At 40.2% G+C, this 16,286-nt stretch overlaps 1 protein-coding gene across 3 annotated transcripts in view; it reads right to left on the bottom strand.

Moving 5' to 3' along the window:
* STK17B (serine/threonine kinase 17b) overlaps window positions 1-12,062 on the bottom strand; it is a 31,794-nt gene extending 19,732 nt beyond the window's left edge. Inside the window, exons 1-2 of one of the 3 annotated variants that reach the window (XM_058549470.1) lie at window positions 11,835-12,062; window positions 2,255-2,419 (exon numbers count right to left, since the gene is read on the bottom strand). In XM_058549470.1, the coding sequence (XP_058405453.1) occupies window positions 2,255-2,376 (122 nt within the window). In that variant the 5' untranslated portion in view covers window positions 2,377-2,419; window positions 11,835-12,062. Of the gene's footprint in view, window positions 1-2,254; window positions 2,423-4,912; window positions 5,149-11,834 lie in introns of those variants that run through there. The other 2 variants (XM_058549469.1, XM_058549471.1) reach the window with 2 other exon arrangements.
* Between the last annotated feature and the right edge of the window lie 4,224 nt (window positions 12,063-16,286).

A 16,286-nucleotide genomic window follows, 5' to 3' on the forward strand; every position in this document is an offset into this window, starting at 1 on the left:
CAAAATTTAAGTTCTCCAAAATCTTCCAAGAAAAAAAATATTTTATAGACTTTCTCCCATATTCCTTACTGTGCAAAAGTAATTTAATAAATGTACATTTACCCATCAAAATAGTAACTTAGAAAAACAGAAAAGAATGCCCTTATTCAAGGCTTTGCATATTCAATTACCTGCTCAAAACAGTTTCCAAACATTTTTGCAACAGAAGGAAACCTGGAGATATCTAGTCCACCCTCTCATCTTAAAGAAAAGGAAATCACACAACTGAGTAGATTACACAACTTTAGATCCAGAGCAAAGACAAGCCAACTGCTTTCGAGCCTAGTCTGATGCCATATGACACATATTTGACATGGGTGTTGGAAAAAAAAGAAAACTCCTAATGGAATCTTAGGCTACCTCAATAAAGCTTTGTTGTATTGTAGATGGTAAGATGTGGACACTACTGTGTCCAGTCTAGGCCTCCTCATTTTAAGACTGATAATGAAAAATACAAAGTGGTCCGGAAGAGGGTAACTGGGTCAAGGAAGGCATTCTGAAAATCAGGTCGTATAGTGAGCATTTAAGGAAGATGGCAATGTTGAGCCATGCTCAAATCTCTGGAGGATTTTCACATGCACATTACATGCAGCTACAAAAAGAGAACCATGTCTTCTGCGTAAATGTTAGCAGAGTAGAAAACAGAACCTTCCGCGCCTAAGAGGCGCCCAGAAAATGGAACAGACACATTCTGAGGTGGTGAGTTCCCCAACTCTGAAGCATTCAAATTGAGGCTGGATAAACAGCCTGTCAGGAAAAGTGGGGGACAGACTGCTGCACTGCTCAAAAGACTGCATTAGAAGACCGCTGGCCACCGAAGTCCTCCTAACGCAAAGATTCTACGACTACCAACGTGAAACACAGGCAACAAGAAGAAAACTCACTCTTCCCTATTACAACGCAAAGACAAATAAAATTATAGAGTTACAACTAAACAATTTCTTTAAAACATTCCGAAGGGCTTTTTAAATTATATCTTTTACTACACCATTAAAACACCCAAATATTTTGCACATAAAACTAAATAAATAAATATTGCAGGAATTATGAAATATGCTTTCACATTTAGTTCTTAGTCTGATGAGGTAGACATTACCATCCCTATTTTGCAAAAGGTCACATGCTGTCGCATCCAACATCTGACAAGTGAAAGGGCCAGGACCTGCCTTTATCCTTAACATAAAGGACCACCTGGAACAGAATTACTTGTCATGGTTCAGTCAGCTTTGTTCTCACATTGAGATTGTCCAAGATAAAACCAATCATACTGTTTTACCAAACATCTGTCAATATAAACCTGGACTTGGTAAACCATGTTAACATAAGCCAAAACATTTGCCTCCAGAACTAAAATCAAACTGAAGATAGAAACTGACTGCCATCTTCCAACCTTTTGTTAAGTGTCTTTAAAGCTCAAAAGATGTTGAATACACAACTTAAATAACTTGGCATATCTTTGATCGTCTGCATATATATTAAAACAGTAGTATTAAATGGTCTCATGATATCAAGTCACTCCTTGGCCTTCAGGAATTTACACCGTGGTTAAGCCAGAACACGTAAGTATTAGTGTAAGTACAGGTTTTACTTATAGAACATGCATTCTTTGTCATATAGAATTATTCTATCAAATATGAGTTAACTCTCTTTAATTCAGGAAAGAAGAGGAGGAGGAGAATGTCCCTATTTATTTTTTTAGCCCAGCACAATAGCCTAGGAATTTTTAAAATTTTTTATTTAACAAAAACTTATATAGCACTCTACTGAATACTTTACAAATGTTAACTCATTTAATCCTCACATCAACCATATAAGATAGATATAATTATCCTAATCCCCCCTTCTCCGATGAGGAAACTCAGCACTGAGAGGTACAGCAATTTAACTGAGGTCACACAGCTGGGAAATGGTGGAGCCCGGGTTTGGACTTGGCAGACCACTCTGCTCAGCTGCCTCTTCCCACGCACAGCCTCAGCCAAGAACCCTGACCTCTATCAGGGGCTCTGAAGCTGCGGGGGGGTGTATCATCCAAGCTCACCAAGCCTCCACAGATTTGATTTCCAAGTCAGTAAAGACTGGACCGTGTATAATAAGAGCAGAGACGATGACTTTTCTTTCTCATCATTGTTAACAATCAAGTGAGTTTTATAGAACTATAGACACAGAAATCCAAAATGTGAATTTAAACAGCATACACATTATAAAGTTTCCTTACCTTCCTAGCTCTTTAGATGTGAGTGTATAAAAATTACTAAAGTTTTCCATTTTCATTGGTGTTTGAGGTGCTGTAGTTAGCAAGCCTGAAATACTCCGGCAATCAAACCTTCTCCGCGACATGGCAGATGGCTCCCGACACGCTCCTCCAGTCACTTATTTTCACCTACTGAAAAAGAGAGCAGATACAGGATATAACTTACACGCAATTAAGAAAAAAAAGATGTTATCTTGGACAGGATGTGCTTTACATTATATGGCTCCAAATATAGCTGTAAAACACACACACACACCCTCCCCAAAAAAAGGAAGAAAAAGATTTAAAGAGCATGTTTTACCCAGAAGGAAGGAAAACAAAAAGCACACATATAAACTGGTATCACCTCTATGGCACTTGCAGCAGGTTACTGACTTCATTTCAGAATAAAACTACTGTAAAAATTCTGTAAGACCTCCCAAATTCTTAAAAAATAGTTAGAATACAATTTTAATACAAGTAATCACTCAATTTCATTTTTAAACTCTCTTTAAAGTTATATCTTCACATAAAAAGATAATTTAACATAGCAAGGTAATGATTATTCATTTTAAATTTAATTTCACATGGCCTAACAAATTTGGTGGTGAATTCAAATCTTGTGAGTTATATTACTGACATGTGAATGACTATAAGAAATAGAATTTGTTTTACAGACTGTCTACATTTCAATAATAAATTGAGAAACTTTCATAGGTCTTAGAACTTCTTTCTTTTGGCAGAACCTAGCACAGAGCCTGCCATGTATGAAGAGCTCTATAATTTGGCTGGATGAGTGATTAACCATACGTAAAGTCTTATTCTGGAGTTCTAATCTATATGTGAAGCGCCTATGTGCATCTATCTGGAACTCTGTCATATTTACATGTATTCAGTTTTAACCTCAAAACTACTATTTCATATTAACTGAATTCATATAATAATAGCAGACTACATATTACAAAGTACTTCGGACTTTCTGCTATGCATATCTAATAAAGATCCAGTATTATTCTTCCAGCACCCTCTTACAATAATCCCCAAGACTTTCGTTCCTTCTCTGCCACATTTTTCCTCCACTTATTTCCTGCTCGATACGTACTTATCATGCTTTATCTTCCCAAGTTCAAAAGTCAACTATATACAACTTAGCAATAAGCAGTGTGATTCGAGTTCCATGTTCTCAGTTTCCATATCTTCTCAGTTTTATTCTTAAGATGGCAAAATTTTTTTTCGCTAAATCCCTTGGTCTTTGGGGAAACAAAGCCCTAACTAGCTTTGGGATACATCTCTAGTTGTCTAAGAGGAGCAGCGCAGCATTCTGAAAATAACATTTGGACTGAACCACATCAGGTCTGAACCCCATTTATCCATCATACCAGCTATGAGATCTTAACCAAATTATTTAACTTTGCTACTGTTATGGGCTAAATTGTGCCCCTACCTCAAAATTCGTATGTTGAAGTCCTAACCCTCAGTACCTCAGAAAGTGACCGTATTTGGAGATAGGGCCTTTAAAGAGATAATTAAGCTAAAAATGAGGTCATTAGGGTGGGCCCTAATCCAACAGGACTGGTGTCCTCATAGAAAGAGGAGATCAGGACACAGACACACAGAGAGAAGACCACATGAAGACAAAAGGACAAGGTGGCCATCTACGAGCCACAGAGAAAGTCCTCGGAGAAACTGACCTGCCCACACCTTGATCTCAACTTCTCCTCCCCAGAACTCTGAGAAAATAAATTTCTGTTGTTTCGGTCACAAACCTGCAGCACTTTGCTATGGCGGCCCAGCAAACTAACACAGCTACTTAAAACAGAAAGAAACATTCAGACGCATAGGAAGGGGTACAAACACCACCACAAACACCTGCTTTTTCAATCTTATTACTTTGCTATATTTCGTTTAAATTAAAAATAAATAAGACCTCTCAGACACAGCCGAAGTCGGTCCCTTCTTTCCATCCCCAGTTTACATTCTCACCAGCCCTGGCTGGGAGGGCTTATCATTTTCTTGCCAACATCTGCCCCATTCAGACTTTTACTTTTGGCTATTCTAGTGTGACAAAGGTGAAACGGAATTTTGTGATGTACTTTGCATTTCTCTGATGACTAGTGAGGAAAGCTTCAATTTTGCTGCCTCTAAATTACGGATCATGATAGAATCTAATTGCAGATGTCTAAAAATTAAAAGTTAAAATATGATGAATTCATTAGAATGACACTGGTAAAGTGCAATCGTGAGAGTACACCATGATTGTTCAATAAATAAATATTGTTAATATTCTACCCAAACATACTCTCTACGCAGTACCCTGCCATTGTTGAGTAACTGTACCCTGTTTCCATATACAAAACTCTCACCCTAAGTTAGCTTAAACTCAACTCTTAAACTTCTCTATTATTCATTGTTTTGATGAGCTATTTGTATACCTTCTTAGTTCTGATGGCACTCAGTTTCATTGGTCACTTACTCCTCTCTGAAAAATTAATCCAGTTACCAATTTCTACACTCAATCTATTTTTTTTTTCAGGTCATCTTTGGGATTTTACTAATTTTTTTTCTAAATTTAAAAGTATATGACTATGCATGTTTATGATCACATTTATGCTATACACATATATACAGAAAGAAGGGATATACCTGTATCTTGGATACAGATTGGGCTACATTCCCAACACTGTTCATCAATCAGGCCTTGGGAAACATAAGAACAAGAACGTGTCAAATTCAATCACAGAGACAGAGTATAGGTTCTTGAGTCTAAAATGTTCACCTCATCTAGATTCTAGAATCTAATAAGATGTTTATCTCACGCTGTAACATATCAGCAACAAAGTGATCTATTCATAAGAACTCCAAAGATTTAAAATATACTTTATGAATAAGCATTTTCTGCTCTCAAGTTTCAAAAGAGTCAATATGGTTCTTAGATGTAGTCGATTTATGTTCAATGAAGCATGATTTACAACAGTGAAAAAAAATCAAAAACTTGTTGAATGAATGAACGCCAAAGTCCAACAGTAGGGAAATAGGTAAATACATCTAAATAATAAGATACTATATACTCAAAAATTGTGCTTTCAAAGACTATTTTTAACTCATATAATATTCGTGAAAAGAGGAAGACTCAAAACTTTATGTACAGTATTATAATTTTGTGGGAAAAATATGAAAGCAAATAGAAGATAAGATTGGAAAACTATGGCCAATATGTTACCAGTGGTTATCTCTGGATAGTGGGATTATGGCAGTATTTATACTTTCCTGTGTTTAAGTATCTATACTAAGCAGGTACTAATTTAATAATCGACAAAAATTAATAAATACCTTTGGGTAAAAAAGATGGCTGTGAATATGGATGACTAGACTCTAAATGCAGAAACTTACCATATGCAACAGCAAAATGTCTCTCTCTACACATTAAGGGTTTACTTGGCTGGAAATTCAAGAGTCATTATTGTTCAGGTTTTTTAAGGCCTCAACATTTCCTCTGCATTCATATAGAGCGGATGGTGTTCACTATCCAAATAACACGCCAGTTCTTATGCAGAGACCATAGAAGCATTTAGGGCAAATACTAAACAAAAATTAATGCCTTGTTTAATACTGCACTGAAAAAACAATTTAACAAATTCTGAATTAATGTTATAGTTATAATTCTATACGATGAATAACAGTTTGTAACCTTAAGACATATGCCTTTATTATAAGTATCACTTGTGAAAAGCCAGACTCATCCTGGGACTCCTCCAAAAAAATCCAAAATGTGATATCCAAATATACTGATAAATATTACGTTTTTTAATACATATTATTTAGTTATATTAGAAGGAAAAGAGCTTAGCTTTAAAAAAAAAAGGATTGAAATGGATAATGATGATATAAATAGGGACTTACTAATCAAGCTACTTAACAGTATTTCCTAACACTGGACATTGACTTGTGTTTAATTTTTTACCCTAATAAATTTTCCTCCCCTCACATGTACTGTTGGTCATCATAATGGATGAATGTACCACAGGTACCTGCATGACTATAAATGTACCTGAAAACAGCGCTGGGCAATCAGCAGTTTTTTAAATACATGTGAATACAAAAAGCATCTTTCGAATTGTGATACATTTCGCTCTGGCTGTGAATATGCTGGAACACAAACCATGTCTCAGAAAAGAGAAAGAGCACATTTCTGAAGACTGAACCTTAAACTTATCTACTTATTGCTAATATACCTGTATTACAAACTGCTTTAGGTATCCATAAAGCATCCCTTAAGTGTCTTTCTCTTCTGTTTACTGTACTTGAATCAATCGTCACAGCCTAGGTATTTTTCCATTTCCTCTCCTTTGGCCAATTCTGCATATAGTGCAGCACAAATGTCACTGTCCACCAAACCCTCCACAAACCTCTAGCTGGCTGCCCTTCACATAAGATTTAATCCTTGGGCACATAAAGATTATCAGTCAGCTCTCTGTCTCTCCTTGTATCTTCCTACGTTTCCCACCAAATTCTCTCTTAACTCCAACAAACAATCCCAGACCTGTTCTTGTTTTCTACCACAATTCACAGACCTACAACTGATTCTAAATCACCAGTATGTCTCACTCCATTTGAAATTCATTTCATAACACTTTATTAGGCTAGGCCAATAAAAAAAAATCTTAAGAGACCTAGTAGGTGAAGGTGTGTGGCATGTGTGTGTAGGTACACAATCATAGACACAATCAGGCACTAGAAACAGTAAGAGGGTAACAGAAGGCAGGGTACATCCAGTACTACTAGGAGTAACGGCATCTCAAACGTATTTTCAGAGATTTTCTTCATTAACTCCCATTACGATAATTACAAGAAGAATTCAGATATGGATCAGCAAAGCAGGAACAGAAGGAAACATTAGGCTCGATTTGGGCTTAATGGACCTGAAGGGAGAAAGCAAATGTGATGTAATCAAAAGTAAGACAAATGAACAGTCCCTATAAACCTCTAAATAGCTCTATTCTAAAAATACTCATCATAACATTCATTTCAAAGTTATCAAATAAAAATGTTTTATAAAAATAGAATATAACATATACAATAAATGAAAACATCTAGAGAATTAAGTTGTCTGCTCCGATCCGCACAAGCTAAAGTCCTTATAGCACGACACACAAAAGCCCTGGGGGCCGGTACACACCAGCTTCATTTCCTGCCACCCTCGTATCTCATATTTTGCCTCATATCTCTGTTATACTTCTCTGACTGCAACATCCTTTCTACCTTTCCTTAAATGGCTAACTCTTCTTATGCATTCTTCACATCTCAACACAGAATGTCATCTCCCCGAGGAAGCTTTACCTAAAACCCACAGGTTGGGTTAAATGCCTCTCCTTTATGCTTCAAATAGGAGGACCCTTGACATACCTCTTTACCTCAACATGTAACACGGACTGCAATTATGTCTAGTGTCTAAAGGGCAGCAACCATTTACTTTTGCGCCTAAACTCCCGACATCGTGTCTGGCATCTGGTAGGAATTTAAAAAAATGTTTAATGAACTGCATAAGAATTACGAAGTAGAGCAAGAAGAATTTTTAGGTACATCTCATATCTTCAAGGGTTTATCAGAACTTGAGCTCCACCTTGAAATTATAGTATTAGAGCTTCAAATGCAGCCAGTCTCTGCTTAATTCAGTACCTGGCTAAATAAAATAAGAAATATTTTAAGTTGCTATTAGAGAATTTCAATTCTAAACAGGATAGTCACAAAGTCTGGAAACATGGAAAAAATTATTTTATCAGATATTGTAATGTAATACCAACAGACCATTTATTTTGTATTTACCTGTGCTTCCAGACTAGGTGGCTACCTGTTTTTACGTAAATTCCTACTTTAGCTAAGAACATCAATATTTTAAGAGCTAGCTCAATCAGGAAATTCAGATACTTGTCCTGTCAAGAACTGATAAATCTAGGTCTTCATGAAGTAAATTTGAAACGTAATGCAAAGTTAAGACACAAGATTACAGGAAACAACACCTTTCTACATAGCCATTTATAGCTACCAAATTTTCCCTAGGAAACAGAGGAATTAGAGATTTATTTACCTAGCATCCATCAAAATAAAGGAAGAACTTTCTGCTAGCACGGCAGCAATCCATTTTAAGTTAGTCATTGATTTGAAGTAAAAGTATTGGTGTAGACAGGGATGATGATGATTTTCAATGTTAAAGAAGACTGCATTTCTTATATGTATTTTACTAATAAGTTTGTTTTGTTTTGTTTTAAAGATAGAATAGAAAGTATAATTCAGGAATGTAATCCTTTGAAAATCACAAAAGGAAGCCAGCTAACTGCCTCTAGTCCAACCAGCCTAGCATACATACTAGTACATACCATCCAAGGGCTGAAGTCCCAGGTAACCACCCTAGGCCTGATTCTGTGCCACGATAGTAAGGCATGGTGCCGTCTCTTCTACCTTCAGAAGGAGAATTAAACCCTGTAACTGTGAATCAGGATATGAAGATGCTGAAAAACGGAAATATAGTGGGCCAACAAACACACAGTGCTTATCATTCATCAGATGGAAAATTAAGTACCTGTTGTAAAATACAGTACTATTTACTTATAGCATCGCCGAAGTACTGTTTATTCAGTAACTGTTACAATGCAAAACAGAATATGATCGTTTAAGGATTAAAGATGAAACTACCACCTCACTGTTAACATTAAAATTCTTACATGCTTAAAGTATAACTACGCCCTCTTTTGGGGAAGAAGTTGCAAAAGGTTGGGGGCGCATCAAAATATGTCGCATATAAATATTAAAAGAAACTGGCTAGTTTAAATGTTTACAGTGCCATTGAAGTTCAAGGTGAATTTGGGAAAAAAAGGATAAATAAATCAAAGAAATAAAAAATAATTTACCAAAGTATGTCTTGAAAATTGCAACATTTATCACAACATATTTAGATAAAAAAATGTGTTTGTAACTTAATTTATAAGTAATTAACTGAAATATTCAAAGAAATATCCTTTGATAACAGTCTATCATACAATATAAACTACATAAAAATAAAATCATTGAGGGGCCGGCCCAGTGGCGCAGCAGTTGAGTTTGCCCGCTCCGCTTTGCGACCTGGGGTTGGCAGGTTAGGATGCAGGGCACGCACAGACGCACCGCTTGTCATGCCACGCTGTGGTGGCGTCCCATATAAAGTAGAGGAAGATGGGCACGGATGTTAGCCCAGGGCCAGTCTTCCTCAGCAAAAAGAGGACGATTGGCAACATATGTAGCTCAGGGCTGATCTTCCTCACCAAATAAATAAATAAATAAATAAATAAAATAAAATCACTGAATTTTGTCATCAATATTGGGGAAAACCAAAGCAACTAAAACACTTAAAGTTTTCCCAAGTGGAAAGGAAGTACATAAATGACTGTTAATGTTTCTCACACAATCAATACCTGCAGAATGCAAAAGAATTCTTTAAAAAAACAAGAACCAATAAAAATCCTTTAAAAGCAGTAAATCTAGAAGCACTGTTCTTCTTAGCTGCCAATTTTATATACAGAAAGTATCCACTACGATACAACACACATGCAATTTTAAGACAATTTTAGGATTAAGTGGAAGTGTTACCAATTGATTTCCTTGATTCCTGGGTTTTAAATTGGGTCTCTGAGATTAAACTAGGGAAATTTTGATAAGGAAATTCTCTCTTATAATTATTAAACAGCTTCAAAACAAAGTTTTAAAAAAATGTTTACCTAACACCAGGAAAACATTGTCAGTGCATGCTTAAAAATAAAATTGTCTGATTAGAAACATGCCATAAAATGCCTGTATCTTCTTCAGATTTGTTATTAATGTGCTGACACAGTGATCAATTAGTCAAGTCTTCACGTTCCTAAAATTCTACCTTAACCAAACTCTAACTCACTCTTCAGTGAGCCTAAGACAAACTGCAAGCATTCTGTCTACACACACACACAAAAAGCCTTCAAATTATACACAAATTTTACTTTGAAAACTTAAATATATTGCCATGTAAACATATTTCACTTCAATTTTAGATCTGTAATTTAGAAAAATAATCTAAAGCGTATGACATGTATCTCAAAAATAAAGCAGCTATTAATAACAACTTCCATTATTAAAATACTAGAAAAATTTTTAAAAAGTGAACATCAGCTCAGAGGAGGATGAAGGGGGAAGAAGAGAGTCCTTAAACTAGAGCATTGCTCCTATGGACCAACTTCTTCAAAAATACACAATTCTATGGGTATGTGACTTAATATTTACAACACAAACACTTTACAAGTTGAAAACTATTTCTGGACAGTTCACTGTCAAACTATAAAACGGTGTATCAATGAGAAAGCAGGTTTATCATCTTTTCCTTTTAATAAAATCGTGCTCCTGGGCTCAAAATGCCAGGTTACATAGGGTGCCACTTGCCCGGTCGTCTCTGTAGACCACGCTCTCAGCGCACACATTCCCAGACTTGAGGACTTAAAGGGGCCACACCACGTCAAACATCACTGCGGAGCCCAGCCTATCATTGGTACCACACACGCAAACATTACGTCGGCAAAACAATCAGTGAATGTGATACACACGCTAATATTATTGAAATTTGATCAGTATGTGGTTGGATTTTTAAAATGTACTTTTTTTTCCCTTAACTTCAATTTGCAAATTGCTGTCGGAACGCCTTTAGTCCCATCACACAGGAAGAACTGCTATCAGCTACCAGCTGTCATGAAGTCTCTTTCAGTTTTGTCTCTACTTATCGCTCTAAGGGAATTCAAACGAAGCGCTTTTCCCTACAATAAAACAAAAAGCTGGGTAAAGGTCAAAATCATAGTCATCATGTACTGCAGGTGTGGAGTTTGAGGATGCGTCGTGTACACTTAAGTGGTTTACGCGGCTCAAAACAAAACCAGGTCGCCGAAAATCACTGAAACAACTGCAACTCGTCTTCTCTGCTCACTGACTTTACAGAACTGTACACAAGCAGTAACCGAAAATGCCCCACAAGACGAGCACACACTTGACACGAAAGGCAGTGTGGGCAGGACGCGTCCCCGAGTGCAGATGTGAACACGTCCTGTGCCCACCCCACAGCTGTGAACTGGGGAGCGGCACGAAGGACCACGTCGACGCGACGTGGAAGGGACGCGAGGGAGCGGGTCGCGAGCCGGGGAGAGCCCGGGCCGGCCAGGCGACGACGCACGGACACACAGACACGGACACACTCAGACACGCTCTCCGGGCGGAGAAAGGTGTCGGGAGGACCACCGGCCGCCCCCAGTGCCGAACCCCAGGGAACCCGGGGAGCAGGACTCCAGCCGGAATGCGGCGAGGGGCCCGGAGCAGTCGGGCCACCCGAAGGGCGGCAGAGCCCGAGCCCACCTCCGCCAGGCCGGGGGTCCGAGGGGACCCCGGATCCGCCCACACCGCCTGATCCCTCCTCGGGAGCCCTCCCACATGCCGGGGTCTCTGTTCAGGGGTTCGGAGCCGCAGCCCCGAGCGACCCGCCAGCCCCGGCAGCCCGCGGACGCGCGAGGCGGAAGACACTGACCGCTCGGGCCGCAGCAGGTTCTCCCGGGGCTGCCCCTCCAGGGGGGCTCCCGTCCCGCCCCACGCCGCTGGCCGCCGCAGGACGCGTTCTCCAGCTCCAGCCCGGGGAGGCGCCGGGCAGCTCGGGCCTGGCAGGACCCACTTTTACTCTTCCGGACAACGGCCAACAGCGGTGACCTGGCCCCCCGCGAGGCGGCTGCCGGCGACGGCTGCGGAGACGGCGACAGGCGCTTACAGTTGAGGTTTGAAAACTGCAGCCGCGTTGCGGGGCAGGGCTGTGAGCTGGAGCCCGCCCCTCGGCCGGGAGAGCCAATCGGAGCGCGCGCGGAGGGCGGGGCTGTCACGTGGCGGGCGGGGCGGGGCGGGGCGGGGTGGGGCGGGGCCCCAGCGGTGAGACGGTGTGGCCGCGCCGGCCGGCAGGGGGCCGGGGGCTGGGCGGAGCTGCGGAGCAGGTGTGGCGCTGGGGCAACTGCGGCGAGGGCGGGGTGAGGCGGCCGCGCAGGGCTGTGCGTGACCGGGTGCGCCACTGCCCCGTCAGAGTGCTCAGTCCATGTGCAGGTGTGAATATCTGCAGACTGGGGAGAGGGAAGAAGTAAAGTTAGCCCCAACTGCTTCTGACTCATTCCCAAACTTCTGTGCCTACCCAAATCCTGTTTTCTGACTCTTCCGGGTCATCTTCCCAATGACTTGAACCCACCCCGCTAGTGGAGAGCCCAGTTTGCTACAACCCGGCAGCTCTCAACGTCGCCTGGGGATTTGTGGCGCCTGGGCTCACCGCTAAAGTCCGCTCCAAAGAATTCAGTCCTGAGGCAGGTCCCAAGAAGAATCCCAACAGGATGAATTGCTGCTTCTGCAAATAGAGGGCTAAGGGAAAAGATGAGAGCCCCCAGCAAACTGCTCAGGATCTGTTATCTCTTGAAGAGAATGAAAAAGTTGAAAGTTCTGTGCAAGACACAACTGAGTTTTTATTTTGTTTTATGTAACCTAGGATTGGTTGCAGAGTATATTTACAGTAATTGTAGAAGACTATTGGAAAATATATTGGAAGGGGACGCATTCTCTTTCAAAAGGTTTTAATACTAAGTCAGCATCTAAAGAGGAGGTTTTCTTGTTTTATTTCTCAGTAAGCCAAGCATTTTCTCATCAAGCCATCCGTTTGCTCTTCTGTACTGTGTTTTTCCCAAGATAAATGCATAAACTGCCTCACAGTCATTTAATAAAGTCTGCTTGTGGTTGCTTAACTGCCTCATCCCGGTTTAATAGGTCTATTCCTCAGCTTGTCACTGGGAAAATATTGCTTCCATCTATCTAGTCTCTTGTTAGTAACAATGGGACTAACTAGAGAAGTCTCAAGTAAGGATGGAAACAAATTTTAAAAAACCACACACTGAAATGGACTTTTCAGCTGTGATTATCTAAGAGCCCACAAACCAGTGAGGCTGTGCCCATCTTTTCTATTATGAACTCCAGGGCAGCATCCCAGAGGTCTCAGCAGCAGCACTGGAACCGGTAACCTCCAGGGATCACAGGACTGCATCATGGCGGTGATTTGGTGTATGTGTGTATGTGTTTAACCCTGGACTTCCTCAGTTCCAACATTTGACCAATCGCCAGCTCTTACCAATCTCCTCACACTCAGGCTGCCTTCCCCTCTGTCACTAACCCAGTCCCACATCACTTCACACCTACACGCAGGCCTTTCTCTCTCCATCACGGCTTTAAACCAACCCTCCCTGTGGTCACAAGCCCTTTCATCTAAGCAGGCAGCCTGCTACGGGTCTTTTCATGTCTTGCATTTTCCTGCCTCTGCCCGGGCTCCAGCTTTGCACCATCCTCCTCATCAGCACCTGTTCATCAATTTCCAACTTTAAGAGAGTCACCCTCTCCAGAAATCAGAAATCTTTGCTGACTTCTACTTTCCACTCCCAGCCTGATCACCTCTTTGCCCTATGTTCCTAGGTGCAGGGCTCACTTATACTTGTTGCCTGTGTTTTTCTTATGCCCCTAAGCAGATTGTTAACTTCTGTGCCTAATGTCAGATTTGCCAGCTAGGATTTAGCACACTCTCCCAAGAACATTCGGCTACGCTTGCTTGGTCTCAGGCACGTGGTTCAAGTAACAAGGAGCTCCTGGTGCTGAGGAGCGGACTGTACCCTCTGTAGCCTTGCAGTAAAATTCAACATGTCCCTCCATCCTACCTCTTTTACCTAAAGTCATTCATAGCCATGTCAAAGGTGCGTGCTCTCGCTCTCATTCCCTTGACCTAATGGTCATTCTGTGATCATGGCCTCTGACCACAGAGTTCATTAAGGTGATCCTTGAATGCCACATACTGACCAGGGATGGTGGTTGTTATGGGCTGGTTGTGTCCCTGCCAAATTCTTATGTTGAATCCTCGCCCCCCAGCACCTCAGAATGTGACTGTATTTGGAGATAGGGCCTTTAAAGAGATCATTAAGGTAAAATGAGATTTTATAGGTGGGCCCTAAGCCAAGATGAAGAGATTATACCGTCAACAAAATAAAAAGGCAACCTACTGAATGGGAGAAAATATTTGCAAATCATATATCTGACAAGGGATTAACATTCAAAATACATAAAGAACTCGTACATTCAATAGCAAAAAAGCCCAAACAATCTAATTTAAAAATGGGCAGAAGATATTGAACAGACATTTTTCCAAAAAAGACATACAGATAGCCAACAGGCACATGAAAAGATGCTCAGCATCATTAATCATCAGGGAAATGCAGATCAAAACCTCAATGAGATATCACCTGTTAGAATGGCTGTTATCAAAAAAGTAAGATATGGGGCTGGCCCAGTGATGCAGTGGTTAAGTTCACATACTCCACTTTGGCGGCTCAGGGTTCATGGGTTCAGATCTTGGGCCCAGAGCTATGCACCACTTATCAAGCCATGCTGTGGCAGGTGTCCCACATATAAAGTAGATGAAGATGGGCACAGATCTTAGCCCAGGGCCAATCTCCCTTAGCAAAAAGAGGAGGATTGGCAGTGGACGTTAGCTCAGGGCTAATCTTCCTCACATACACACAAAAAAAGCAAGAAATAACAAGTGTTGGTGAGGATATGGAGAAAAGAGAACCCTTGTGCACTGTTGGTGGGAAAGTAAACTGATGCAGCCATTATGGAAAACAGTATGGAGTTTCCTCAAAAAATTAAAAATAGAAATACTATATGATCCAGCAATTCCACTTCTGGATATTTATCCAAAGAAAATTAAAACTTTAACTCAACAAGATATATGCAGTTCATTGTTCATTGCAGTATTATATTTACAATAGCCAAGATATGGAAACAATCTAAGTGTCCATCGATGGATGAATGGACAAAGAAGATACAGTATACATAGACAATGGAATATTATTCAGCCATAAAAAAAGAAATCTTGCCATTTGCAACAACATGAATGGACCTTGAGGGCATTCTGTTAAGTGTAATAATACCATATGATTTCACTTATACGTGGAATTAAAAACAATCAAAACAAAAAACCAAGTTCATAGATACAGAGAATAGATTGATGGTTGGCAGAGGTGGGGGTTGGGGGGAGAAATGGGTGAAGGGGGTCAAAAGATACAAACTTCCAGTTATAAAATAAATAAGTCGTCAGGATATAACACACAGCATGTTGACTGTAGTTAATAATACTATCTTGCCTATTTGAAAGTTGCTAAGAGAGTAGATCTTAAAACTTCTCATCATTAGAAAAAAAATATTTTTGTAACTCTGTAAAGTGAAAGATGTTAACTAGACTTATAAATAAGGTGGTGACCATTTCACAATGTATACAAATATCAAATCATTATGTTGTACACCTGAAACTAATATAATGTTATATTTCAATTATACTTCAATTGAGAAAATAATTTAAAAAAATAGACTACAAAACAGACAACACAGACTGAGGGACGACCATGTGAGGACATAGTGACAATGCTGTCGTCTGCAAGCCAAGGAGAGAGGCCTCAGAAGAAACTAAACCTGCTGACACATTGATCTTGGACTTTCAGCCTCCTGAACTGTGAGAAAATAAATTTCTGTTGTTTAAGCCCCTCAGTCTGTGGTATTTGTTATGGTAGCCCTAGCAGACTCATACAGTGGTTGTCCTGGATAACTCTAAGTGAATCACCATATGTGACCAGGGATGGGGGTCCTTTCTGATCATGCCACGAGATTCACCTCATTCTGTCCAGGAAAAGTGCTCTCTGCAGTCACACCAGGTCAGTCACCACACGCTGACCACACACTGACCAGGGAAGGTGATCCTGATCTTACATTTACTCCCTACAGATGCAGAGGAGGGTGGAATTTTATATAGAGAAGAAGGCCTCAAATTTAAAACTCCTGCCATTGACACATGCTCCTTCTGAAGAAAGCCTTTCCAGTCATTTGTGTGTCAAGATCCTACAGTTCAATCCACGTGGAAAAA

Source organism: Diceros bicornis, chromosome 10, assembly GCF_020826845.1.
Source record: "Diceros bicornis minor isolate mBicDic1 chromosome 10, mDicBic1.mat.cur, whole genome shotgun sequence".
NCBI classification, from domain to species: Eukaryota; Metazoa; Chordata; class Mammalia; order Perissodactyla; family Rhinocerotidae; genus Diceros; species Diceros bicornis.